Source organism: Spermophilus citellus, assembly GCF_964194105.1.
Source record: "Spermophilus citellus genome assembly, chromosome: 9".
Taxonomy (NCBI): domain Eukaryota; kingdom Metazoa; phylum Chordata; class Mammalia; order Rodentia; family Sciuridae; genus Spermophilus; species Spermophilus citellus.
The window spans coordinates 25,456,060-25,483,613 of record NC_138191.1 but is presented as its reverse complement, the minus strand read 5'-3'; the positions used below and the strand labels follow the sequence as shown (position 1 = coordinate 25,483,613).

The window sequence follows — 27,554 nt, the reverse complement described above, 5'->3', positions numbered from 1 at the left end:
TTTTATAGGAGGTAAACTGAGGCCTGGAGAGGTTAGGTGAGTCGCTTAAGATCCCAAGGATGATCTGGGGTTTAGACTCATGTCTAATACTAACTTGTGGTAGTGCCACTGTATTTGGGCAGCCCATCATTTCACCTCAGTCTTTTCTCTGAAACTTGGGGAACAATGGGTTAAGATACTATTCCTTTTTCAGGCCCTGTAGGGTTTCCCTTGGCTAGTGCTCCTTCAACTCTATGAGGCCTCAGGGGCAATGGGCCTTGACTCATTCTAAGAAATTAACTTTTTTGGCTAAGTTTGTCCTTGACAAGTCAGACCCTAAGGATTTTGCCCTTTTTCTCTTGTGAGGGAATTTTTTGCTTTCCTATTCTGTGTTACCACCTACAAGGAATGATTTTCTGAGGCCATAAAGTTGAGGGAATGACCTAGGCAGTCTAAAAATAGGGCAACCTGGGCCCCAGACAATGTTAAGGTCATAGACAAATTCAGCTGAGAGACTAAGGAGCACTTTAAAAACCCTCAATTAGACTTGAATTCATAATTGTAGATTAAATCAATTAAAGTAAAACTCTGATTATGTGGAGATAAGTGTTCATACATGACAGTTTGGAGATTAAAGTAGGTTACTTACACTAAAAGATATTGGAAGCTACAGCCAATCCACACTCTTTACCTAATCTTTTTTTTTTTTTTTTTTTTAAGATAGAGAGGAGAGAGAGAGAGAGAGAGAGAGAATTTTTTAATATTTATTTTTTAGTTATCGGCGGACACAACATCTTTGTTTGTATGTGGTGCTGAGGATCCAACCTGGGCCGCACGCATGCCAGGTGAGCGCGCTACCGCTTGAGCCACATCCCCAGCCCCTCTTTACCTAATCTTAGAACAGGAACCCAGAGGTGGGATAACTTCGTAGAGTTCACACTGCTGACTGTGGGACTTTTACCTATCAGTCCAGTGTTCCTTATGCTCTGTCACTGAAGAGAAACTGGGGAGGGAACTTAAGGTTGGCTCATTTAACAGCAGGGGCAAAGTTGCATCGAAAGAGGAAGTTAACAACTTCCTGGAACACCTGCCTTGTTTTAGTTAGTGCTTCTCTGGACCATCAGCCAGTGATGGTTTAAAACCTGCAGCTGTCACCCTGGTGCTCTTTACTACTTCTGTGACCTCAGCTGTGCTCGATGCCTTGGTCTCTACTAGGAGACATATACACAGAAGGATGGGGATGGTGACCATAGCTTCATTTTGGTGTTTGCTTAGAAAGAACTTGGACCATAGCTCTCAAATTCTGATTCCCAGTTCCAGGTTGTAGTATGAATTCTTTCTCCCATTCAGATCATCTGACCTGGTGACGAATGTAAGGTTGCTGCTATTTCATGCCCCAGATCTTCCTACCTCACAGTCTTTGGCTCCCATAAGGCCCAGAAGAAGCAGCAAGGGAGACTTATGACAGACTTAAAGATGCTTTTATTGGGAAGATGAGGGAGTAAACCAACTCCTGACAGGCCTAGTCATAAGTGAGCCAGACTTAGGAAAGAGGTAAAATAAATAGGTAGTAATTGGGGATGATCCCAGCACAGCAAGAAAGGGTACCATTTGCCACAACATCTGGGCCTGCTAATCCTCTTTTCTGTGTGAGCTCTCCAGCTGTGTGGTTTGCTGCAAACTGAGGAGCTGGAAGAGGAATTCTCAGGGTTCTAAAATATCAAATACTCCATCTTGCATAGGAGAGACATCCTTGGTCTTGGAAGTGTTTGAGCTGGTGCCTAAGGACTCATCTGAGGGAAGAAAAGAATTCAGATGAGGCTCTGCCAGGTGAGAGAGCCCCAGAGGTCCTGCTACCAATAAGCTTGGAGCCTCGAGGCATGCCTGAATGCATGAAGCCGCACCCTTGGAGGACTATCTCATGCTCAGTACCTTCCACGCTCAGTTCCACCCAGGGCTGGGCCTGCTGGCTTGTCTCCCCAGCACTCGGACTCTCTTGTTGGGAGGACCTCAGCAGGAGCCAGGACCCCAGAGTGTCCTTACCCCCAGCATCCTTCTGACAGCCTCCAGCCGTGTCTGGACTCGTGGGGCCTCTTGTGGACACAGCATCTGTAGCTCCCCAGGTCTCATGTGAAGTAGCTGGTTCCCCATCAGGGACCCTAGGGTCTTCACCGTGCTGTGAACAAAAACAGGAGAAGCCACCAAGGGTCAGGTGGAAGGATGCTGGGCCTGAGTATTTGGGTAGATAAGGGCTGTTTAGGATTGGAGGTTGGGGTTCCAGGATGATTTGTAGCATGGGGTATCTGAAAGTGCTGGTGTAAGCCAATTGGTTTGGCACCAACTGATGTCAGAACACCCAGGTTTGAAGTATCTTGTAAGAAGGCATGGCTGAGCTGTCAGTTTTTTTTTTTTTTCCCAAGTTCACTATCTTGATGCTTGCTGCCTTCACCATGGCAGGAGCACCCCACCTGACACCCTAACCTAGGTTTAGGCAAGTCCCCTTCCTCTGATCTCTTTCACTCAGCAGAACCTGAATCTGAGATGGAGTTGACAAGCACAGTGGAGGCCAGTTGCAAATTTGGGTCTCTGGGTTTCCATAGTCATCATCGGAGCCCATTTTAAGGTCCCCTCTCCATGCCCCTCAGACTGGGCACTTACACAGTGGAAAAGTTTTCTGCCTGCAGCCAAGCCTTGACTTCCTCAGGCCTTGAACTGAGTCGAAGCATTGGAGCCTGGATTGGTGGGGCGGGGGGGTGGAGGAATAAGGGGTCAGAGATCATCTCACAAACACACATACCTCCCAACCCTAGGTTTCTTCTCTGGGCTTCCATCAGATCACTTATAACAGCCTATGATTTTATGGTCTGATAGGAACCCTGTTTTATTACTTGCTTTGACCCAATAACAGACTTAACATGCAGTAAGAACTGATTAAGTAAAACCAGAACTAATTCTTCTGCTTGTCACTGAATCCTCCCCACCCTGACCTCCAACTCAGGACTTAAGCCTTTTGGATAGCTTAGGCCAGGTAGTGTACCCGTGTGGGTGACTGGCCCTGGCTCCCAGGGCCTCCCATCTGCAGGGGCTCCAGAATGTTGCTGGGAATGTAGCCACTCTGTCCTGCCTCATTCTTCACCAGCCACCACCGCTTGCTGTGGTCCAGAACCTGCCAACAGTCACCATCTCAATCACCCAAACTTCTGTCCAGGCAGGAGGAAAACACACAAGGGTTTTATTTTCCCTCCCAGCCCTCTCCCACTTTCCTTCTCCATCTCCAGGCCCCCCACCCTGGCAGCTCCAAATCCAGACTGCCCAGTCCAGGCTACCTGTAGCTCCCACCAACCACCACCTCCTTTTCTAGCGTCAAGCCCAGACCTTACCTCCAGCACCTCACCCTGAACCACAGTTAGTTCCTGTGGGTTCCTTGCTTCAAACTCATACAGAACTTGCATTTTCAGGACTGATTTGACAGGTCTAGGGCTGGAGGGTGGGATGCTGGTATCCCCAGGTTGAGGGCCATTGTTGTAGGTCTCCGCCTGAGCAAAGCGTGAGGTACTCCCTAACCCAGCACTTTTGCCAAAAGAAAGAGGGAGGATGGCTGGAGATGGGCCTCAGAAATTGAGCACCTGTCCAATCACCAAGAACCCCAGCTATCTCCTGGCTACATCTTGTGGTGATTTTTATGGTTCCATAGAGTTTGATAGGAGGTCCGTCTTAGGTGGGGCTTGGGGTAGAGGTTTCTGAGGACAAGAGAAGTCTGAAATATCATTGATCTCTAAAGACATTTACAGCAGTGGAATTTTCTACATCTGAGCTCTGCTGTGAGCACTTTATATCTGAGCTCTGGGAAACCAGAGATGTGTATGGATGGTATCATGAGAAGAAGGGATTGGAACCTAGGAAGGTCAAAAGCTGCTTTTACATCCAAACTAGGGGAGGATGTGTTTGTGTATGTCCTTGTTGACTAAGAAGAGAGCTTAGAGAGTCTTTGAGATATAGAGATTCAGAGATCAAAAAGCTTAGTCCCTTCATTCCCTCCCCACGCCAATTCAGTCCCTAGTAGCCTCGGGCCATACCGGAGGGCAATAGAGTCCTGATATCCTAAGGGTGCCTGTGAGGAACAAAACAGAAAGTGAGTAAGAGCAGGAAGCAACCACCATGGTGATAGGGAGTGGCTGTCAGACACACCCCCCTCTTTACTCTCACAGCTTTCTCCCATCCCCTTCCTGGCCACCCTCACAGTGATGGACACAGGTCCTCACATAAACCCATACATGGCCTAGTGGTCATGTGACCAGAGGATGGTAGAAACTAACCAGAACCCAGGGCATTGGCTAGGACTCTGTGCTCAGCATCTCTTACCAAGGAGGAGGGCTCTGGAGGTTGCCAGCCATCAGAAAATGTAGGTTGGTAATGTGGAGGCTCTTTGCCTGTCCAGTCAGCCCTGGGGGGAGAACAAATCAGAGTCCTTGTCCACTCTGTGCAAGGCTGTGGGATGTAGAGAGGGAAGAGATGACAAGGCCTAACCTCGGGGATCTTAATGGGGGGCATAGTCCATTGTGCACAGATGAAAGGCCTCAGAACACCCACAGAGGAGCAAATGGTTAAGGATGAGCAAACCTCACAGCACAGGATCTGTGGACCAGCCCTACCACCACCCACGAAGTGCAGATGTATCACTCCCCTGGGGAAACAGTGGCTTTGCTGGGGCGTTTGAATTAAAGTGGTAGAAATCAGAGTGTAGGTCCTAAAGGCCCCCTTATGGTTTCCTGCTGTTTTTCTAACCTGTTTTCAGTGTCCCCACAGTAGGTCTCTCTAGCTAAATAGTGTGTGGAACTCTAATTTTTAGACCATCATGGCAGAGCTGTTCTAGCTGACACCAGGATGGGGCAGTTTCTTGCCTCTTAGCCTCCCTCTCATCCACCACACAGGGCCCATCTGTGTGCCATCTGTGGCTTCCAGGCTTTTTGTGCATGGACAACCACTACCTGGCTGCAGGGGAAATGCCCTCGACTCTTAGGGAAGTTATTCTCCCTGCCTCCTCCAGGTAAATATTTCCCCTGAACTTGGTGTACCTGTGGATTAGTGCTCCTTTAACGCTCTACTGCACATGCTCTTTACACGTCTGTGTTTTTTGTTTGTTTGTTTGTTTTTTTGTTTTTTTTTTTTTTTTACTATATTGAACTCTTTGGGAGCTGTCGCCCCAGGACTGTGGCTGGTGCATAAGCTGCAGCTAAGAAATGTTTATTCAGTGGACCACAGAGACTGTTCCCTTTTCTGATCTTCTTCATTGGTCCTTTCTTCTTGGCCTTAGAAAGATGCTCAGGTCTTCCCTTGACCCACATACAACTCCTTGTAAGCTGTGGACCTATAACCCTCTCCTTGCAAATTTCCTGAGAATGTACCTAAATACCCTACCTACACGTTCTCACCTCGGTCCTGTCATTACTCCAGCATCAGATTTTCTCTGTCATTACTTTATTGGAACCAGACTATTTAAAATCCTGATAATCTCCTGGCTGTCAAATCAATGGCCTCAGATGTTCTCCATCCTTCTGGATTACCACAGCATTCAATGACCCATAGCTTTGGGTCATTTTGTCTAAAATCAAGTCATCGAAATATAATTTGTCAGAAATTCAACTCTATTTAGAGTTTTTACATCTCTATAATTATTCTATTTTCTGTGTTTCTGTTGCAATGATTAATTTCTGGTTATTTTAGGAAATTAGAAAACATCTAGGGGAATAACTGACTTGATATATTATTTAACAAGTGTATATCAGTTTATGAACACTGGAGTTATTTTGCATCTTTAAGGGTACTTTTTTAAAAATCACATCCAGTCCAGCATGGTGGTGCACACCTGTAATCCCACCAATTTGGGAGGCTGAGGCAAGAGGATTGCAAGTTTGAGTCCAGCCTCAGCAACTTAGTAAGACCCTGTCTCTAAATAAAAAATAGTAAATAGGGCTGGGGATGTAGCTTTGCATTAAAGCTCCTGAGTCCAATCCCCAGTACCCCCTAAAAAAAGAAAAATCTGCTGATCCATTTTTCTAGGGTCTCAAATTCTTCTTTTTTTAAGGATTGTATTTTATTTATTTTTTAAAATATCTTTATATTTATTTTCATTTATTTATTTATTTTTATGTGGTGCTGAGGATCAAACCCAGGGCCTCACGTGTGAGGGGCAAGTGCTCTACCACTGAGTTACAACCCCAGCCCTCAAATTCTTGAAATAAACTTGGGCTTTGAAACACAAAATTATATATTTAACATGGTTGCTCAATGTTAAAATGGCTGAATAAAATTACTTGAGGTCTTTTGGTTTGAGTCCATTGCAGAACCTCTCTTTCCTCCTTGCTGGTGCTAGATGCCAGGGCTCTCTCCCCAGACAATGTGAGCCCAGCATAGCCATGGGAACCAGCAGACTCTGAGACTAGCTCATATGATATTCTGGACAAATGAATATTGTTATGGGAATCCAAGTATCTGTTGACAAATGAATGAATAAAAAAAATGTGGCATGTTCACGCAAGGGAATATTATCCAGCCACTAAAAATAAGGAAATTCTGACCCATGCTATAATGTGGATGAACCTTGAGGACATGCTAAGTGAAATGAGCCAGTCATAAAAGAATAAAGAATGTGTTCCACTTACATGAGATACTCATAGTAGGAAAATGTAGAGAGAGAATAAAATAGAGGTGCTAGAGGCTGGGGAGGTGGGGGAATACAGAATTATTGTTTTGTGGGTATAGACTTTTTGTTTAAGATGATGAAAAAGTTTTAGGAATAGATAGTGTTGCCTGTGCAACATTATTAATGTGCTTAATGCCACTGAATTATGCACTTAGAGCAGTTACAATAGTAAATTTTGTTATGTGTATTCTACCACAGTCAAAAACATGCATTGCATTAATTGATTCATGTCTTTAACAAACTAGATGAAAACTCCTTTGAATGGGGCTGAATAAAAAATTCTGTCTTTAGGCAAAAGGCGTGCTAGGAAAACTGGTTTATTTCCCCATTGACTTCTCTGTCTTTCTGATCCCCTCTTCTCTCTTGGTTTTTATTTTCTCTGTCCTTGTGGTTCTTTTAACTCCCTGGGATTTCTTTTTCCTTTTGCAACCTGCATGTAAGTTTCCCACTGTCCTGCCGTCTTCCCTGGTGGAAGAGAAAGTACTGTGCTTATTAAAGTGAGTTCTGGGGCTCCCATGGGCATGCTCGCCTTTCCCCGAGGCCCCCCTTGTCAGGTTCTGCCACAGCCAGGTCAGACATGTCACCTGGGGCCGCTGCCCTGCCTCTGTGGACTGTTCCCCTGACACCTCAGCTCAGCCAGGGGAGCCAGTTTCCTCCCCCACCCCCCAAGGCTCTCTTCAGTTTGTCCTCCTGCCAAATGCTCATATCAGCTTGGGATCTTGTGGCATCTCTTTCTCTCCTAACTGGGGTCCTGCCAAATGGTTGCCAAGTCTTACTGATGTTACATTTGTAGCATCACTTATGACAGTAATTCTGAAATTCTGGGCTGGATTAAGATAAAGTTTTCGCTTTGGCCTTGACAAAAATGAGGTTGGTATCTTTCCTTTTGGGGAAGAATTGTTGTTTTCTGAGACAATGCTTTTCCTTTCATAGTGAGTAAAGGTGATAATATATATATTTTTTTAATTGGTCACACTTACCTTAATAAAGAGTTGGGAACTTCATGTAGAGTCCCCAAATTGTTTTGAAATATTTCTGGTTTGTGTCAACACAGTGCCTGGCTACCTCTCGGGTCCTTCCCCAACACTCCTCGGCCCCAGTTCAGTTCAGGTCTTGTCTGCACTCACCGGCTGGTGGTCCAGGCCACACCCAGCCCCTTCCAGAGGTTACTTTCAGATGGGCTCAGACAGGACTGCAGCAGGTCAATGGCTTTGGGGGTGAGGAGGGGCGAGACCACTTGAGATGGTAGGTCAGCATCAGGGCACTGGGCCAGGATCTGGGGGAGTGATGGAAGGTGTCAGGAAGCCTAGGACAGAAAGGCCCAGATTCTCCAGCCCTGCTCAGCTGCCCATCTCCTGCAGAACCCTAGAGTCCTCGTGTCTGACCCCTGCTCATAGAGTCTTCTGGGGGTGCCGGTCCCACGAGGGATGTGGTCTTGGGGTTAAGGAGGTGGGTGTGCTGGGCAGAGCAAAGGGAATCCCCATGGCCTCCCTCTACCCTCTCTCAGCCTCCTTTCCTCCCTCTGCTCCTGCTTGGCTTCAGCCTGTCCCTCTCCCACCCTGTCCTCCCACTACTCACAGAGTCCAGAGTTTTGAAGAGGATGTGCACAAACTCAGGGGCACTCGTCTCCTCCAGCCTGAGGGCCAGATTTCCCTAGGGACACAGGGCAATGTCTGTCACCACACTTCATCCTGCAATATCTTCCGTTCCCCATAATTGTTTATGCCTCAGCTAAGAGGCATAAACAAAAACCCCAAGAAGGGGAGCAACTGAAGAAGGGAAAAACTTAGAATGTCCAGAGACCAGTGACTGTAGGGTTGTTGGGGGAGGAAGGCTGGGGAAGTGGTGGGGAGCCACAGACCAGGAGGTTGAAGCTATACTTGATCTTCTGGAAGCAGTCAATGTAGTGTGCCCGGGTTATTCCTGTGGGAGCAGGGACAAAGGCAGCATTCACAGATCATCTCAGGACAACTCCACTCCTCTCCCCTGGCCCTCAGCACTCACCCTCATTCTCCTTGTTCTTTTTTTTCCTAAGTCTCCTCTTCTTCTTAAGGCTGGTCTTTGCCTGAACCTCCTTCAGTTTTCCCATGAACAGCTCAATGTCCCCTAGGACATGGTTCAGCACCTCCTGGGTCCCAAACAATCCATGACCGTGAATGGGCAGTTAGGACTGTCCTGCCCTGACCACCCTGGGGCCCTGGGCTCCTGGGTGAGAGGGAGAACAGGTGTACTCTCTTCCCCTGGGCCCGGGAAGCCTCAGGAAGCCCAAGACCATCCTCAATTACCTTATCTCTCTCTAGATCCTCTGGGGATGGAGACCGTCTTGGAGGAGGCTGAGCAAAGGTGCTTGGTTCTCTGGCACTGGGGTGGCGTGACAGGGGCCTTGGGGATGGTGGGATGCCTGCGATGTAATGGGACTATGGGCCTAGAACTCCTTTGACATTCTCTTCCACCTGCCCCTGTCTGTAAAACTTACTGTGCTCTGGGGTCATCTGGTAGGGCTGCTCTGGAAGGGGCCCCCGCTCCAGAGAGGGTGCCTGCTCCAAAGGAAGTGACCTTTCCAGAGATGGTCCCCTCCATCTGTTCTGGCCTGAGTGAAGGCCTCCAAATTGAGGTCTACTGAAGACATGGTAAAGGGCACTTCTTTGACAAGGTTCTCGGGACAGAAGCCTTGCCCACACTTCTGCTGGCTATGCAGAGACTGCTTACCTTTGCTCAAGCTCCTCCTCCAGGGCCTTCTGTAGGCTGGTCCTCAGCCGTTCTGCCTGGAGGAAGCAACAGTCAGGCAAGCTGTGTGTGTGTGTGTACGTACGCACGCACGTGGTGGGGTGGGGATGCACACATGCACCTGCACAACCTGCACACACAATGGTTATGGTTTTTGAACCTCACCCCTGGCCACTCACCCCTATTTCATGGCACTGGAAGAGCAGAGTGCTAGTGCTTGGCAAGCCAGACTCCTGCACAGTGATGGACAAGATGGAGTTGTAGGAGCAGGTGTTCAGTGCCACATCCATGGCCTTGATGTTGTCTAGGCGGTAAGAGTCCAGCTCCTCCTGGGCCAGGTGAAGAAGTCAACTGTGAGGCCTAAGAACTAAGTTTGGCTCCTAGAAACTCCTGATAGGCTTGCTCCTGCCCTCTGGTGGCCTGGATCTGGGGAGTCATTTGCTCTGACTTGTGCCTCTATCCCCAACCCTCATCTCCTATCTCTTCGTAGGCCTGGGTGTCTGCTGAGTATGGGAGGTAGCTGCTGTTGGAGGCACCTGGCACTTGCTCTTCCACAGCATGGGCTAGACAGTGGGAGGGCTGACCTTGGTCTCGATGTCCAGCAGCTGGAGCCAGCCATCTCTGACCTGCAGGATCAGGTCTTGGCTCCACACTCGGCCCTGTGTGTCCATGTCCTGCAGCTTCTGCAGTGCATCCTTGGGTTCCCGGACTCTCTGTGTCCCCAGCTTACATGTCATCAGATGCTATAAAGGGAGAGGAAAGGGGACAAACCAGGAGAAGTTTTGAAGGGGGTGGTGGTGGGAGAGGAAGGCAGCAGAGGGGGAAGGGCAGATCCCAATAGCACCCTCTGGGGACAATGTAAACTGTGTAGAAGCAGTAGGGCTAGGAATGGGCCTCCAGGTCTGCGGCTAAAGGGCTTCATGAGGGATTTTAAGACTCCAAAGGAATGACAATTGTGGGGTGGATGTGTCCTGCTGAATGTGAGCTCCAAACACCCAACATATACTGTCTGAACTTCTGAGTGGGCTAGAGGACCCCTGGGCTCTGTTCTTGGCTTCCTTTGCTGCATTTGGGATGCCACCCCTCCAGCCTGGTCTTCTCACTGATCCAGGGTTGCTGTTGCTGTGCCTTGGCTCATACTGTTCCTCAGACCCAGATGCCTTTCTACCCTCTGCCAATCTAGTACCTCATCTCTCAGGAAGAGGGTCAAGCCCACCTTTCCTGATTCTTACCCAAAGAGATCCATAGTGATCTTAGTCTCCACAAAAGTCCTTACCTGCTGCTAGCCTGATGATTGGTGGGTCTTTGCCCTTGTCTACTTCCTCCAGGAGAACTGCCCACACCCGCTACTCCTCACCCTGCTTCTCCCAGCTGCATGTTGCCTTTCCCAGTCTTCTCCCCTACCTGGTGTCTGTCCTTGACCCTCCCTCTCTACCCTGGAAGCTCCCCATCCCTTCCTGGGTCCAGCTCCTCTCTCTGTTCACCCTGCCAGCAGCTCAGGCAGCAGAGGGGGAAGGGCAGATCCCAGTAGCACCCTCTAGGGACAATGTGAACCGTTTAGAAGCAGTACGGCTGGGGATGGGCCTGGTGTCCCTGTCATCCTGAATATGTCTCCTCCTGCTCTTAATTCCTATGAAGCCAGTTCCCAGCCCCACCCCATAAAGAAGATGAATACTCCTGCCTCTCCCCGGCTAACGGGGCAGCCCTTTCTGCCTTGATGTTGTCTATCCCTCACCCAGTGTGGCTCCCTGTTATCTGCATTAGATCCCTAACACATGAGACTGCTGGGGTGGGGGTGGTTTCTCCCTCACCGCTATGTCCCCCACCATGTCCTCAGCAGTGCCTGCTGGTCTGACGACACCCTTGTAGCCTGCACTTTGCTTTCACTGTGGTACTGACATCCCTTCCTGTAACTAGATCTTTAAGTAGCAGTTACCCTCCTGGGGGGTGTGCGTGGCAGAGACACCATTCCAGCAGATCAGTGGAGGGGGGTCACCTCACTCCCCAGGAACTCAGACTCAGCTACTCCCCTCTTAGTGGCTCCTCAAATCCGAGAGGGCTGTAGACCTCATACTTTCCCTCCTCTAGTCATGCCCATTCTGAGCAAAGAGCAACTCCCTGGCATTGGGTGTGGTTGGGGGTGCATCTGGAACAAATGGGGTTGGGCAGGGGAGGTTCTCAGTGCCTCTAGGCCAATCCCTTTCCTACTTCTTACTGTCTGGGGATCAGACCTCTATCTGGGCCTGCTCTGCCCACCTCCATTCCCCCTCCTCCCCAGAACTTAGCAGATGCTTCATTAGGCTGCAGGCTGGTTGGATCCAAGTCACAGGATTAGGCCAAATCAGGCTGTTAGCTTCCACAGCAGGAACATTTGAGGCATCTCTATTTTGGCAGGGCGTTGGACACACAGAGACACTTGGCTTTAGTTGGAAACCACCTGGGGCTCTGGCAGTACTCACCTCCACCCTGTGCTGCAGGAGGGTGAGCTCTGAGGCCAGGCTCTGGGAATACTCTTTCCGGTGCACTGCAGAGTAAAAAGTCAGGGACAGGAGGTGGCAGGAGAGTGAGATGAGGCTTAGGCAATTGCAGGGTGTGAGAAGGGAAAGGTCAGAGGATAGGGGCTTCAGCAGGGCAGAGGGTTCAGAGAGAGCTTACAGTAAATGGCTCTGCTACTGGGCCGGGACATGGTGACGCTGCTGAGGCCAGCTACCTAGAACCCCAAGTGAAACAGAGACAGCCATGAGAGCTGGCAAGAGGAGTACCAGGCCCAGTGGGGACAGAGGGCTGCTACTGTCAGGGAGCAGACCAAAGCCCTGGCTCCAGGGATCTTTCCAGAGCCATCTGCAGTCAGTGTCCTCCCTTAAAGAGCCCTCCATCTTGGTTGGCCCTGAAGGGCCAGACTAGGAAAGGGAGAGCCTAGGTCAGGCTCCAGGCTCCCACTATTTGGATCTGGGACCAGATTCTAGACTGGGCCTGGATGGGAAAGATGCCAGATAAGTAAGCTGCACCCATTTCTGTAGGGAGGGCAGAGGGCTCAGCAGCCTTCCCTGCCAGACCAAATCTTCTCGTCCAGTCCGGTTTCAATTCTGCAGACCAGGAGGAAGCTGACATTATCCCATGAGCTGGAGACCCTCTCAACAGGAGTGTATGCACCTGTGTGGGTGCGCACCTACATGTACCTGTCTACCATGGTGTAGGACTTATCAATGATCTGCACTTCCCTGAACATCTAACCAATACTCCTGTCTTTTTGCCCCCCTGTATTCCATACCCTCTCCTAGAGCCCCTCCCCACCTCAACTATTTAAATCCAGCGCATGGATCACCTCCCTGGCGAATTCCTCCTTGACTATCACCCTTTCCAGATTGCCCCTGAATGCCTTGTTGAGCTTTGTACATTCTTCTGTGACAACAGTGGCAGTCACAGTAGCCCGCGTAGTCAGTACCATGAGACTGCTGCCAAGCCCCTCATGAACATTCAGTCTTCACCACCATCTGCTCATGCTGACTTGGTGCCAACTGCTGCTCACTGGTCTATGGGCTTTATCCTCCATATCTCATTTAATCCTCAGAACAACCTTACTAGGTGGGTTTTGTTTTTATCCCCATTTAGTGGATGAGGATTCTGACACTGAGGCCTGAGGTTACAGTGATTATTTAACAGAGAATGAACCCAGACCTGTCTGGCTGCAGATTCTATGTTTTAGTTGTTTATGTGTTGGTGAGCTGGCCCAGAGGGGGTCTAGAACATCAATCCATTGAAACAAAACCAAATTAAATGTGGTGTGTGAATGTGCAGGGTGGGGTGGGGGTTAGTCATGAGTGGGTCAAGAGTGGGTGTCATCTGAATGAGGTGTGTATGCATCATGCATAGGTGTTGGTTTTGTGGGTCTCCACATCTGCGTGGTATGCCTGGAATACCCTGGGCAAAGTATAAGAGAGCACCCACACCCATTTATTACGACTGTTACGAAAATAACAGAGGCTCCGATAAGATGAATCAGTGATGGGAAAATGAATCGTCATTGAATAATTATGAAACTGCAGGAGGCGGCTAGGTCTCTGTTCCCTTGTTTGGGAGGACCCCTTTTCCTCTGCAAAGAAGGGGTGCTGGAAATCTTCTTCCCCTCCTCCTGCCTCTCTCAGGCTGTGACACACTTCCTGTTTCTAGACCAGAAGAGAAATGAGTGCTTCCCTACTCAGCCCCTCTCTGCTCCCCCACACCAGGATGGTCCCTGTGGGTCCCTGAGGGTCCCTATGGGTGGGTGGAGGTAGGAAAACAGCTGCTCTGAAGATCCCAACCCCAGGAGGAGAGGCTGGCTTTGGCCTGCCTGGCCCCTTGTGGTGTGGGAAGCTGGGAAGTGTTGTTCGGCCATTTCTTCCCCAAATGTAGGGGCTTGGAGCAGGGAAGGGGTATCTCTATCACAGACAATGGGGGAAGCCTGCAGAGGGACTTTTGGAGCCCCTTGCTCTGCTTCTTAGCCTGCCAGTCAGCAGATAAGTCCTACCCTCCCTGGGCCTGAACCTCCTGCCTGCATCTCCAGATAGGCTGGAGAGAAGCTCTGGCCTGGAAAAGCTCCTGTCCTGAGTTTTCCCCACCTGTCCTGCCCTGCCCTGGGGCTGCGCCAGGCCCTGATATTCCCTGGGGGATAGGCCCTTACCTGGGTGCCAATGCCTCTGGTGACTGATGGCCCAAGGGTCTGGCTTTGGTGCCCAGTAGTTGGTCCTCTGCTAGCTGCCTCAAGCAGCACCCTGCTGGTGAGCAGGTGGCCCCAGGTGAGCAGTAAGTCCTGTGGTGTTGAGGCTATGGAGGCAGCCACACCTGTGCTCTTTGGACTCTGGTAGGTGGGGAAACCTCTCAGGCCACCGCCCACCCAGCACTGAATAGGACGCACACCTGTGCCGGCAGGTGCCTTGAGCCTGGCCAGAGACCTCTGCTTCCTAGCTTCCTCCTTGCTGTCCTCCGGCCTTAGGTGTAACCCCTTTGTCCCTCTGCCTTTTGAGTACCTTGTCTGGGGCCCAGGTCAGCATCAGGCACAGGGGCCAGGAGCAGAAGGAAAGAGCATTTTGGCCTGCAGAGTGTTCTATGATCAGGGGACAGGCCACCTGGAAGTGGGCCCCAGGCATGTGGGGAGATGTGGACTGGTGAGTGTGCTGTGTCTGCACATGTGCTCCATCCATGGGCACGTGACCATGTATGGCCAGGTAGTGCCTGTGGACAGGACATGGACCTGTCAAAGAAGATAGGGACAAAGGCACTAGAACACTGTGGACTTTAATGGAGGGCTGAAATTACTGTGCAGCAGGGCTCACCTTGTTCCTCCTTCCTTTGGTCAGTCCACCCAGCAGGGAGCCCTCCCACTCCCACATTCTTGTTCTTGTTCTTCTCTTTCCTTTCCTTTTCCATCCTACCTCATGTCCCCAGACCTGGGGCAGATCTCTGGCTGGCTTTAGCAAAGGCAGAAAACCGAGGTATACCCCCCATCACTACTCAAGGACTTACCCAGTCCCTGGATGTTGTTGTATTTAAAAATCTCCTTTGGCACCCAGGGCAGATGAGGATCCCCATCTTCTGGGGACTCACAGCCCAGTGAGGGAGGCTTGGCATAAACAAAAACCAAAAGAGAAGCAGGAGGGTAAGAGAGAGGAGGGGAAATGCCAGGTAGGAACTGATTTTCCTGGGACAGAGGCTTAGGGCCCTGCAGGTGTTGAATCTGTGGGACAGAGTCCTGTGGCCTTCAACGGCAACCTGCATCCTGTCCTTGGCTTCCCTGGGATCAGCCCAGGAGATCCTGGCCTGCGCTGCCACCTTTACCCTGGCAAATAGTACCTTGGATGGCCTGGAGTCCAGGGACTGGATCCCAGTGAGAGGCCACCCCTACCTGAACTGGTGAGGGTCACTGGGAGGGTCCTGGGGCCTGGGGTCAGGTGCCTGTTGGGCCAGCACCTCTTCATGGCTGCATGGGAACCAGCCCTCCTGACCTCCTTGGCTGTCTTATTCCCTGGGTTTTAGCCTCTGGGACCTCCTTCAGCCTCGTTCAGGACAGGGTCATCTGTGCCTTTTTGCTTCCTCCAGTCCTAGCCCCAGTTCCATCAAGGTCACATTCCACTGTTAGCCCCGAGTTGGGTGCCCCGTCAAGACCTCATTCCTAACCAGCTCAGACCAGGTCCCATCCTCTTGCAGGACTCTCCCATGTCAGTGTGAACACAGCAGGGACTCTTGTGGGGGACATGGGGACAGGCTGAGATGGGACTTAATCTGTTGCAGAGTTCCACATGACATCTTTGAGCAGAGTGCTCTTTAGGGGTGCTCTGGGAGCCTGCAGGTTTCCTCAGTGAGGAACCCTTTGTGGCTAGTGTGGAGGCTGGGACTGGGGCTTCTTTGGGGACAGGTATTGTGAACCTTTGCTAGACTGAAGCCTCCCTGGGGGAAAATGTGTTAGGAAGAATGGAGAGGTCAGGCCACCCACCTGGGCCCAAAGACAGCCCCAGGTGCCCAAGCATTCCCGGCTGAGGCAGAATTTGGGACCCTGGTGGGAGAGAAAGAAGTCGGACCTGGGAGCATCTTCCAGAAGCTATGAGGCTACAGTGGGGGGAACCTGTTCATTCTTCGCTGGGGCTATTGGAAAAGCCATCCCTGACCAGGGCACAGAGGCAAGCTGCTGCTCTGAGTGTGACAGAGGAGTCAAGGAGAGAGATAAGGTCCCTCCCTTTGGGGCTTACATTCCAGAGGCAAAAGAAACAAACACATATAAAGATAATCAGGGTCCTGTAAGGGATAGGAAGGAAATAAAGAAGGGGATGTGGATGAGAGCATGGGCGTGGGAGGTTGCTTTGATGTAAGGAGTCAGAGGAGATCCTCTGAGGAGGGAGCCTGGAGCTGGGTCAGAGGGCAGGGAAGGAGCCAGGCAAGGAGAGCAGCCAGACAAAGGCCCCCCAGCGGAGGAGGCCAGGGGGGCTGGGGTGGAGTGAGCGGGGGAGAGGCCTGAGTGGTGGGCAGCGGTCAGAGCACACCGAGCCCTGCAGGCCAGGAGCCCAGCTTGCATTCTAGAGCAGTCAGAGGACACAGAGGTCTCAGGTGACGGAGCATGGGGGCTGATCTGTTTTAGAGGGTCTCTCAGGCCTTGTGGGGGTCGATGCATTATAGTGGGGTTGGGGGTGGACAGAGCAACCTAAGGAGCAGCTGCTGTGGCAGTCACAAAAGACACCCTCCTAGGCAGCAGGAGGGCAGCAAGGATGGAGACAGGCTGCCTGTAGGAAGGACAAATGTGCCATGGGTAGACGGCTGGAGGCTGGTGAGGGGGAGAGAGACTGATAGGTAAGAGGAGGGCAGAGGTAGCGAGCTCCCAGGAGAATGTGGAGGGGACAGTGTTTCAAGAGGACACCTGGAACAGAGCTACCAAGAAGGCAGAACCTGTATATTTATCCATGTGGCAGTCATGGGTGGTCCAGAGAGAGTCCCCTGGGGGTATAGTAGGGGCTAGAGCGAGGAGGGGGCTGCAGGGTGGAGTGTGAGGAGGTGGGGACGGTGAGACGATGAAGGAACGCACTGTAGAGGCAAAAGGCTTGGCTAGTATGGGTGCTGTGGACGCTTGTTCCCATGCGCCTAGGGTGGGAGATATTTTGCCAGTGGAGAGGTCAATGAGAGCAGGTCTGGAGGAGTGATGGGTGAGTGTGGGTTGAGGAGCCTCGGGAGGCCTGGGAGGAGCTGGGTCTGTCTGACCCTGTCCTGGTTGGTTCCTGCTGTGCTCCTGTGATGCCTCCCACACAGAGGCAGAGGCGCAGGAAGAAGGCTGGGGGAGGGTGACTTGAGGGCTGATGGCCAATTCTCAGGGCAGGGTGGTGTGGGAATATTCAGGAGAGAAGGCCAGCCCTGTCATTGAGGGTAAAACTAAGGAAAACCTCTAGCTTCACTTGCTTTTAGTTTGTTTTTAAAATCTCTACTTTGGCGGTTAGAGAGCTGAGCAATATCTTTAGCCTTTCCCTGGCTTTGCTGTAGATGACACCTCTGACAGAGAGGTTATGATAATGGTTGCCAAGTTACTTTTCAGGGACTTGAAGGCCACTGACGCTCTATTTGGGCCTGCAGATGTCCAGCGGGTGACTTAACAGGGCATAAGCTTAGCATGACTGTCTTCACATTCCATCTGTTTCCTTGGCTGGCTTATCCTTTGGGTGAGACTGTTCCTGTTCCACTCTGTACATAGATGTATCAGTTGTGAGGAATTGTGGGTCCAGAACTGGTAGTTCAAAGGCTGATTTTCCTGAAAATTCCCTAATCTCTCTCCTCCACCTTGAAGGCGGAAGACACCAACATAATAGTAACTAAACTATTTTTAAATATTTACAGGGGCATCATTGGTCAACAGATTACGACCACCATGTTCACAGTGTCCCACTCCCAACCACTGGATGGGCTCTTATAAGTCTCCAAGCATAGGTTCTTTTTAACCCGACCCCCACTTCATGCCCCTTGCGAGGGGTAAAAGGAGCTTGGAACTTAGGCCTAATGGTCCCTCAGGGTGCTGGTCTCCATCTTAGTTTTGCAGGCTTACTAAGTCTTTTCCCTTGTTTCAACAACTTGTCCCTAATTCACTGGACTGCTTTTTAGCAGCTAGTAGATGGACTTGTGTTCAGTAACTTGCCTTTGGTGCTCCTGGAAGCCTCTCTGTCCAGGAATGGGAGATTGGGGTCAGGACCTCAGACTCACCCTGTTTTCCTAGAGTTCCCTGGGTTCCTCAGTCTCCTAAACCCCAAAGTCAAAGCCAGTACTAAGGAGTATTTCTCCTCCTTTTTTCTTTTTCTTTTTTGGTGGTACTGGAGATTTTACTTTATACTTTATAAATAAATAAATAAATACTTTATTTATCTATTTATTTATTTTTTATTTTGAGGCAGGGTTTCACTAAATTGCCTAGGTTGGCCTCAAGGTTGTGATCCTCCTGCCCCAGCCTCCCAAGTTAGCAGGGGTTACAGGTGTGTTTGTGCCTGGCTCCTCCCTTTTCTAATTGCCCTGGCAGCTAGATGTCAATCTAGATTTTCCTCAGCCCCCACACTACACACGTAGTTCTGGGCCTCCTCATCCTGGGCCCATCCTGGGACTCTTGCACATGCCTCCTCCTTTCTTCCCTCTGCATCTCACCCCTCATCCAGGCAGATGGTCATGGGCCTGGATTTCCCAGCTCCTTTTGCCCTGATAGCCCTAAAGGAAAGGTTCTCAGAGACATCTGGAAAGCCCCTCACTGGACCTTGACCTGTGATTCACAGCAGGCTTCTCAGGAGTGTGGGGCTGAAGAAGAACCACAGGTCAGCTGCGAAAGAGTTGCTTCAGCCTCCAGGAAGTAAATGCCCTTGATGATCTGCAGGGTGGGGCCTGGCCTGGGCCCAGCTTACATGTGTCATGTGTTGGGTGTCAGGTGGGGGCAGGGTGGAGATGGAGAGAGCTGGTTCCATCACTATGCGCACAGTGCCCAACTGTGTAGGACTTGGTGGCCTGAGGTAGCCTGCCCCTGGTCTGTCCCTGGGTCTGGCCATGGCCGTGCCTTCACCCACACCTTCTGCTTCTACTTACACTGCGAGCTACCGCCCAAGCCCCACATAAGACAGCCATTCAAATCCATGTGGTAAAAGAATATTCAAGATGTGGTACAAAGTTCACCATGTAATGTTAAATGAAAAAGGTAGGTCATACAAATTAAGGTTCTAGTTTTGCAAAACAAACACACACATAAACAAATAAATAAGGAAATTGAAGTCACATAAACTGAGACATAAAAACAATCTCAGTAAAATCTGTAATAATATAAATCTAAGCAGAAAACGTTGCAATAAACATTACATAAACCTAACATAGAAAATGTTCATGATGTAATATGTGAAAAAAGATTGTTACAAAATCGATTGGTTCAAGATGGAGGAACAGAGAAGGTCACTTTCCTGGCTGCTTCCTGGTATGAAACCAAGAAAGCAGCTTCTCAGCAAGGTGGGTGAAGAAAAAAAAAAAGATTGTTACAAAATAGCAAAATTCAATTTTGTAAACAAAACAAACAACAAAACAAAACAACAAAAAACTATACTGAGAAAAATATAAACAGAAAAAATTATAACCACGTGAACTAAGTATTTGTTCAACACTTCTGTGACAGGCACCTATCTAAGTGCTTTATAGCAAAAGCTCACAACTCTTTGAAATAGATACTGTGGTTTTCATCTCTCATTTACATATGAAGAAACTGAGGTACAAAGAGGCACAGAGAAGTTAAGTGATTTGTCCCATGTCACATAGCCAGGCAGGCATGCTATTCAGACCTAAGCAGTTGCACTTGCTGAAGAGACATTGAAAGAATTATCTCAAGATATGCTTGTGCAGGGAGGACCTTCTGTATGGTTTACTTTCTTTGTGCTTTATTTTCTGACTCTTTCCCAAAGAACATGTTACTTTTGTAATGAAGGTATCTTCGCTCCCACTCCATCCGTTAAATAGGTAACAATTCTAAAAGGAACAAAATAAGGCAAAAATGCCCTGGGAAGGTACTCCTTCTGTAGCACCAGGCCTCTGTTGTACCCAGGGGTGGTTGTTTTGAAGGGCAAGATCAGTGACCTAGGGCTAGGAAGACTGGTGAGAGACTCTAGCCCCTTTGCCACGTGGCCCTTGATGGTCCCAAGGGCTCTGTCCCTGAGGAATCTCAGGCCTCCCCACTGAAGCCACCTCCTTCTTGGGCTGGGGCCAGGCCTCAGCCTCATTGGCCTTGACAGGTGCCACCTTCCCAAAGCTTCAGGGAGGAGGGCCATGGGCGGGGGGCAGTGCATGGCCAACACAGAAGAGTCTGGGAACCTTTCCTGGCTTCTTGACCCCACACCTCCATGTGGATTCCCACCCCCACACCAAACAAGATTCTCCTCTGCAGCCTGAGCTGCTGCTGGGACCCTCCTGTGTGCAGAGCAGTGATATGAATAAAATCCTGGCTTCTGACTCTCTCCTGGCTAAGTTTGTCCTGGGAACTGTCTGCACAAAGGCGCAGGTCTAGATGCCCCAGTTGCTATGGTGACGCTGGCCTGAGCAGGCTCCAGGCCAAAGTGCAGAGCTGTTATCAGTGAGGCCTTGAGTTCAGCACCTTCTCCCAGGAATAGAGACTTCCGAGCAAAACAAGATGACCCTAGTATCTCTCCTGTCCTATGTCCCTCACACTGCCTGCTTTGCTGAAACTGTCCCACAAATAACCTTTTTTTTTTTTTAACAAAAAATTGTTCTAATTAGTTATACATGACAGTAGAATGCATTTTGACACATCATACATAGATGGAGTATAACTTTTCATTCTTCTGGTTTTACATGATGTAGAATTACACCAGTTGTGTAATCATATATGCACATAGGGTAATAATGTTCAATTCATCTATCCTTATATCCCCTCCTTTCCCTTCACTCCAAAGTACTTCTATTTTTCCCTAGCCTCCTGTCCCCATTATAAATTCGCATCCACATATCAGAGAAAACATTCAGCCTTTGGTTCTTTGGGACTGGCTTATTTCGGTTAGCATGATATTCTCCAGTTCCAGCTATATACCGACAAATGCCACGATTTCATTTTTCTTTAAGGCTGAGTAATATTCCATTGTGTATATATACTACAATTTCTTTATCCATTCATCTGTTGAAGGGCATCTAGGTTTGTTTAGCTATTGTGAATTGAGCTGCTATAAACATTGATGTGGCTGCATCACTGTAGTATGCTCATTTTAAGTCCTTTGGGTATAAACTGAGGGGAGGGATAGCTAGACCAAATGGTGGTTCCATTCCAAGTTTTCTGAGGAATCTCTGTGCTGCTTTCCGTAGTGGTTGTACCAATTATCAGTCCTACCAGAAATGTATGAGTGTGCCTTTTCCCCCACATCCTTGCCAACATTTATTGTTGCTTGTATTCTTGATAATTGCCATTCTGACTGGAGTGAGATGGAATATCAGTATTAATTTGCACTTCTCTAATTGCTAAGGATGTTGGACATTTTTTCATATATTTATTGATCAATTGTATTACTTCTTCTGTGAGGTGTCTGTCTAGTTCCTTAGCCCATTTATTGATTGGGTAATTTGTTGTTTTTGTGTGTGTGTGTGTTAAGTTTTTTGAGTTCTTTATATATCCTGGAGCATTTATATATCCTGGAGATTAATGCTCTATCTGAGGTGCATGTGATAAAGATTTTCTCACATTCTGTAGGCTCTCTCTTCATGTTCTTGATTATTTCCTTTGCTGTGAAGAAGCTTTTTAGTTTGATTCCATCCTATGTATTGATTCTTGATTTTACTTCTTGTGTTTTAGGAGTCTTGTTAAGGAAGTCAGTTCCTAAGCCAACAAGGTGGAGATTTGGGCCTACTTTCTCTTCTATTAGGCACAAGGTATCTGTTCTAGTGCCTGAGTCCTTGATCCACTTTGACTTGATTTTTGTGCCAGGCAAGAGATAAGTGTTTAATTTCATTTTGCTACGTATGGATTTCCAGTTTTCTCAGCACCAGGCTATCTTTTCTCCAATGTATGTTTTTGGCACCTTTGTCTAGTATGAGGTAGCTGTATTTATGTGGGTTTGTCTCTGTGTCTTCTATTTTGTACCATTGGTTTACATATCTGTTTTGGTGCTAATACCATGCCGTTTTTGTTACTATGGCTCTGTAGTATAATTTAAGGTCTGGTATTGTGATGCCTCCTGCCTCACTCTTCTTGCCAAGGATTGCTTTGGCTATTCTGGGTCTTTTATTTTTCCAAATGAATTTCATGATGCCTTTTCTCTTTCTATGAAGAAAGTCATTGGGATTTTAATAGGAATTGCATTATATCTTTATAAATCTTTTGGTAGTATGGCCATTCTGACAATGTTAATTCTGTCTATCCAAGGGGAGATCGTTCCATCTTCTAAAGTCTTCTTCAATTTTTTTTGTTAGTGTTCTGTAGTTTCCATTGTAGAGGTCTTTCACCTCTTTTATTAGATTGATTCCAAAATATTTTATTTTTTTGAGGCTATTGTGATGGGGTAGTTTTCCTAATTTCTCTTTCAGTGGATTCATCACTGATATATATGAATGCATTTGATTTATAAGTGTTAATTTTATATCCTGCTACTTTGCTGAATTCATTTATTAGTTCTAGAAGTTTTCTGGTGGATTTTTTTTTTTTTTGGATCTTCTAAATATAGAATCATGTCATCAGCAAATAGAGATAGTTTGAGTTCTTATTTTCCTATTATTATCCCTTTAATTTTTTTTCTTCTGTCTAATTGCTCTGGCTAGAGTTTCAAAGATGATGTTGAATAGAAGTGGGGAAGGGCTCAGATCACTTGCCTAGCAAGTGTGAGGCACTGGGTTCTATCCTCAGCACCACATAAAAATAAATAAATAAAATAAAGATACTGTGTCCATCTACAACTAAAAAATATTTAAAAAAAAGAAGTGGTGAAAGAGGGCATCCTTGTCTTGTTTCAGTTTTTAGAGGGAATGCTTTCATGTTTTCTCCATTTAGAATGATGTTGGCCTTGGGCTTAGCATATATAGCTTTTACAATGTTGAAATATGTTCCTGCTCTTCCTAGTTTTTCTAGTGTTTTGAACATGAAGGGTGCTGTATTTTGTCAGATGCTTTTTTTCTGCACATATTGAGATGATCATATGATTCTTATCTTTAAGTCTATTGATGTGATGAATTACATTTATTGATTTCCGTATGTTGAACCAACCTTGCATCCCTGGGATGAACCCTACCTACTCAACCTTGCTCACAGCCAGCCAATGCAGGCTCTGTCCCAACCTTTAAGCTCTGTCCATTAGAACAGTGCTCCTGTCAGGCATGTGGCACACACCTGTAATCCCAACAGCTCAGGAGGCTGAGGCTGAAGGATCACGAGTTCAAAGGCAGCTTCAGCAACTTAGCAAGGCCCTAAGGAACTCAGGGAGACCCTGTCTCTAAATAAAATATTTTAAAAGGGCTGGGGATGTAGCTCAGTGGTTAAGTGCCTCTGGGTTCAATTTCCAGTATCAAAAAACAAAACAGAAAGAACGGGAGGGAGGGAGAGAGAGAAAGAGAGGGAGAGAAGGAGGGAGGAAGAGAGAGAGAGAGAGAGAGAGAAAGAGGAAGCAAAGCAGTGTTCATTAGGCTTGGCTTAGGCCTAAATTCCTGGAAATCCACCCTCTGCTGCTCTTTAAAGGTGAGCCCTTCAGATATTTAGAGATGGCACTGTGCCTTCCCAGGAATCCCCAGGGCTTCATCAGAACCACAATGCCTTGGTTCCAATGAACTCTTGGAATGCCAATTGCCTCATCTGTGGAATGGAGACAACCACAGATATTATTTATTGATTGCATACCCTGACCAAACTCTGCACTAAACAGGTCATACTCCCAGCATAGTGGTGATTTATTAAGATTTCCTGACCCTTGGTCAGCTGCAGGACTCTGGCTCCAGGCTGTCTGCAGAGGTGCAGACTCCCTCTGCTGGACAATAGGTGAACTGCAGTCAGGACAGGCGAGAACGCGGTGAAATTGTCCATCGTCAGGGTGAGAGGGACCGCGGAAGAGATTTGGTCCCAGCCTGGTATTCTACAGATATGCAAAATGAGGTCAAGGCCAGCCACCTCACAGAATGGCCTCCTTGAAATTTTCCTGTGTGGGTTCTGGATTATGGCGCTCCCCCCACAGCAGGGAGCTGAGCAAGTCAGTTCTAATGGGTTTCCTGACTCCCCCAAATCCTTTGGGGAACACATCCCACCCGGCTTCTCTGGAACTGCACCTTGGAGTGGCAGGAGCCAGCATCACAGGGGAGATATTGCCAGGGCACGGCCGGCCGTACTTCATCTGGTGAGCTGGATTCCAAGGGAAGGTCCTGAGGGTGAGGCAAGAGGTCAGGAGGGCTGAGTTGTGAGGACCACATAGAGAGTACCACCCCTGGGAAGGACAGAGGTCTGGAGTCTCCCGCAGAGCTGGGGTCTCCCAAGGCATGTGCTGCTCAGGAAAGCTGAAGAGACTTAGGCTGCAGGGACATCCAGATCCTGACTGGATTTGCTCCTCTAGTTGGTGATGAAATGGGTGGGTAGAGGCCCAAGGGGGCTTCCAATGGGGAGTACTACCAGACTCGGAAGATTCTGGAAACTTTGTAACTTCTCTCTATTTGCTATTCATGGTAGTAGCTCTCATTTATTGAACATCTCTCTGAAAGGAGCTGTGCGTTGTGCTTAATAGGTATCATGTCTTTTACTTTCAACAATATCACAAAGTAGGTCTTTTAAGTCCATTCCATGAATGGGGAAACTGAGGCTTGGAGATGTAAATCAATGGTCCTGGATCTAGGTAAAATGGGATATGAGCTCATGTCCTCTGATGTGAATACCTTCCCACTAGCCTCACTGCCTTGTGTTTGTTCTTATCTCCTTGTTCCCTCAGTGATGAGTCACAGAGCCTCTAAAAACAATGGGTCCTCCTTTTCAAAAATCTCCTTCTTCCTTACTGTCCGTGGGCAGGGTGCTTCAGACACACACTGTGAGTTGAAGGTATGTTGGCCAATGACTCCAGTCCCCATCTCTCTGGATCCCTGTCTGCATCTCTTGGTCACCTTGGGTCAGTGTCCCCAGACATTTCAAGCTCACCATGCTCCAAAACTGGGGCCACCATCTCCACAGCACCCCACCTATGACTCTCATTCCATGGTCCCACCATCCACTCCCCACATCTGTATTTGTCTTCCTTAAAACTCCAGAATCTTCTCACAGCTTTACCTCCCCATTGTTTTTTGCCTTAATGTAATAATCCTCTCCCCTTATTCCACCACAGCCTCTAGAGTCTCCCTTTCATCTTTTCTTTGGAAGATTCTTCTTTCTGATTCTTCCCCATCCTGCCCAAAAGAACTTTCTAAAATTCCGGTCTAAGCAGGTCACTCTTCTGCTTATAAATCCTTCAGTTGTTCCCACTGCTTAAAAAATATACTTACATATCAAACACCTTCATTTTGCCCATAGCACTTGAGATCTGCCTCTGCCCGCATGTCAGTTCACACCCTTTCCACCCCACAACCCAGTGGCAAAGATTAACTGAAACTCCTGGCAGGTGTGTGTGGCCGACCCCCCTGATGCCTTGTATCCCTTCGGCCCCACCCTTCTTTGCCTGGCTAATGCCTGTTTCCTCTTTCCATTGCACCTTGGTCATCTCAGGGAAGCCTCCTCAGCTGGATCAGGGGTTGTAATACGAAGCAGCACACCTCTTCTGTCCCAAACCTTAATGTTAGGATGTGAGTGAATATCTTAATTTTGTCTTCTCCTAGACCATGAGTTACCTTGAGGACAGCATCATTTCTGTGTGATACCCACAGTCAGATCAGGGCCTGGCACCTAATGGGTGATCTCTGAGTGAAGAAAGGAAGAAAGGGAATTTGGAGAGCAGTGACCAGGGAAGAGGAGTGGCCCAGAACCCTGCTCTGAATGGAAGTCAGTGTCCCTTGGACACAAAATTCTCCCATATCTGACTGCATGTCACTGGACTCTCCACCTGTTCCTGCTGCTCCTTGACAGCCCAGTGACTCCTGGACACTAGAATTGGGAGGGCTGGAGGCCTGGAGGTGATCAGAGACCATCCCATCTCCCTCCCCAAGGGATCCTGCCAGTTTTCCCAAGGGCGCCATCCAAGGGCAGATGGGAGGAATGGAAACACGAGTGGGATGTGATCTTCTTTTGCACCCAGCACTGCTTATGTACCAACTGTATGCAGGGCCCTCCTCTGAACCCTGAATTTGTGCATGTTCCAAAATGGCCACCCTTTGATCTAGTTGAGACCATGGTGGAATGAGAATCCAGAGCAGGGGCAGTCAGAGAGGAACAAGCTGGGTCTCAAAACAAGAAAGGCAAGGGCATTTGGTGGCAGAAGGGATAGCCTCCGTAAAGACGGGAGGTCAGGTCACTCCCAAGCCAGTGAATCCAGAGACAGAGAACAGCTGCCTTACCTGGAGCTGGGTTTCTGCAAGAGAGTGGTAGGAAAGGGATATTGGAGTCATATTCTGGAGGGATTTGCCAGACCATGAGGTTTGGATTTGAACCAGAGGATCCCCAGGACATGGTGCTGGTCCTGGGATGGTATTGGTTTTCTGAAACACTCCCCGCCTGGCCAGCTAAGGGGCCATTCCCCAAAGTGACCAGCAGGGGGCAGGATGAACTCACATTCCCTCAGCCCAGAACCCGTCTAGCTTAGGATTCAGAGTCCTGGGAGAGGACTGGAGTGGGGCAACCCTTCTGGGAGTGGAGAGGCTCCCCAGGCACAGAGGAAACAGGCCAGCTGCACACAGCTGGAGGTCAGCCAGTTTATGGCCAATGAAGGGAGGTCGGGTGACCTTCCTGGGCATTTGCTCCCCACCAGTGGCCCAATTTCCCAGCTGTGCCTCTTTGCCTTTAGTTTTCGTAATCCCTCCTTCCCAGTAGGAGAACACTCCATATTGTGAGGTGTCTGAATTGGGCCTCTAGGGACATGATGGCTTCTTTGGAATCAAACCAAATCCAGGAATGCAGCTGGGGAGAAACTGTACCCCTGGCTCACTTCCTTCCCTGAGGACAGGGAAGGCTGATAGGACCATGTGCACATGGGGCATTTGACAGACATTTATCCAGTGGCCTCTGGGCTAAAGATGGAGACACAAAGATGCAAGTGCATCCAACCGAAATGGCATCCCGCCCAGGACCCCCACTGCCACCCCATCCACAGAGTAAACAGCTCTGTGACTCATTTGGTAAGGGCGGAAGGAGCTAGGTACGCAGTGTCATGGAAGCCCTGAGGAGAAGAGAGTGCTGCTGCTGGGCAGGGCTGCAGAAGATTTGAGAAAGGAGGTGAGACTGGAGCAAAGAGACCTTGCTTGAAAACCCTGAAACTTGAGTGGGATTTTTACCAGATGGAGATGGAGGGGTACCCCAACAGGAGCAAAGGCCTGGAGGTGAGGATATTGATGAAAGATACCCCTGTGCATGCTGCTTAATGACCACTTGCTATATGGCAAGCTTTGTGCAACAGTAGTTATTTCTAATTCTCACATCCACCCTTAGGATGCTATGATCCCTACTTTATAGACAAAGAGTCAGAGGGTTAGAGAGGTAAAGTGACAGCCCCGGTAAGGAACGCTGGAGCTGACA

General features: G+C 48.8%; 1 protein-coding gene across 1 annotated transcript; it reads right to left on the bottom strand.

Annotated features, from left to right (window-relative positions):
• Nucleotides 1-1,640: 1,640 nt before the first annotated feature.
• EPS8L3 (EPS8 signaling adaptor L3) lies at nucleotides 1,641-12,095 on the bottom strand (the record flags this gene model as incomplete). Its single annotated transcript, XM_081307544.1, has 18 exons — nucleotides 1,641-1,772; nucleotides 2,023-2,155; nucleotides 2,638-2,711; nucleotides 3,017-3,145; nucleotides 3,360-3,549; nucleotides 4,056-4,090; nucleotides 4,342-4,423; nucleotides 7,810-7,958; nucleotides 8,261-8,335; nucleotides 8,544-8,605; nucleotides 8,687-8,810; nucleotides 8,968-9,083; nucleotides 9,159-9,298; nucleotides 9,392-9,447; nucleotides 9,589-9,738; nucleotides 9,994-10,152; nucleotides 11,869-11,933; nucleotides 12,065-12,095. 18 exons carry the CDS (start codon nucleotides 12,093-12,095, stop codon nucleotides 1,761-1,763), a joined length of 1,782 nt encoding a protein of 593 aa, XP_081163670.1. The 3' UTR covers nucleotides 1,641-1,760.
• Nucleotides 12,096-27,554: the final 15,459 nt, after the last annotated feature.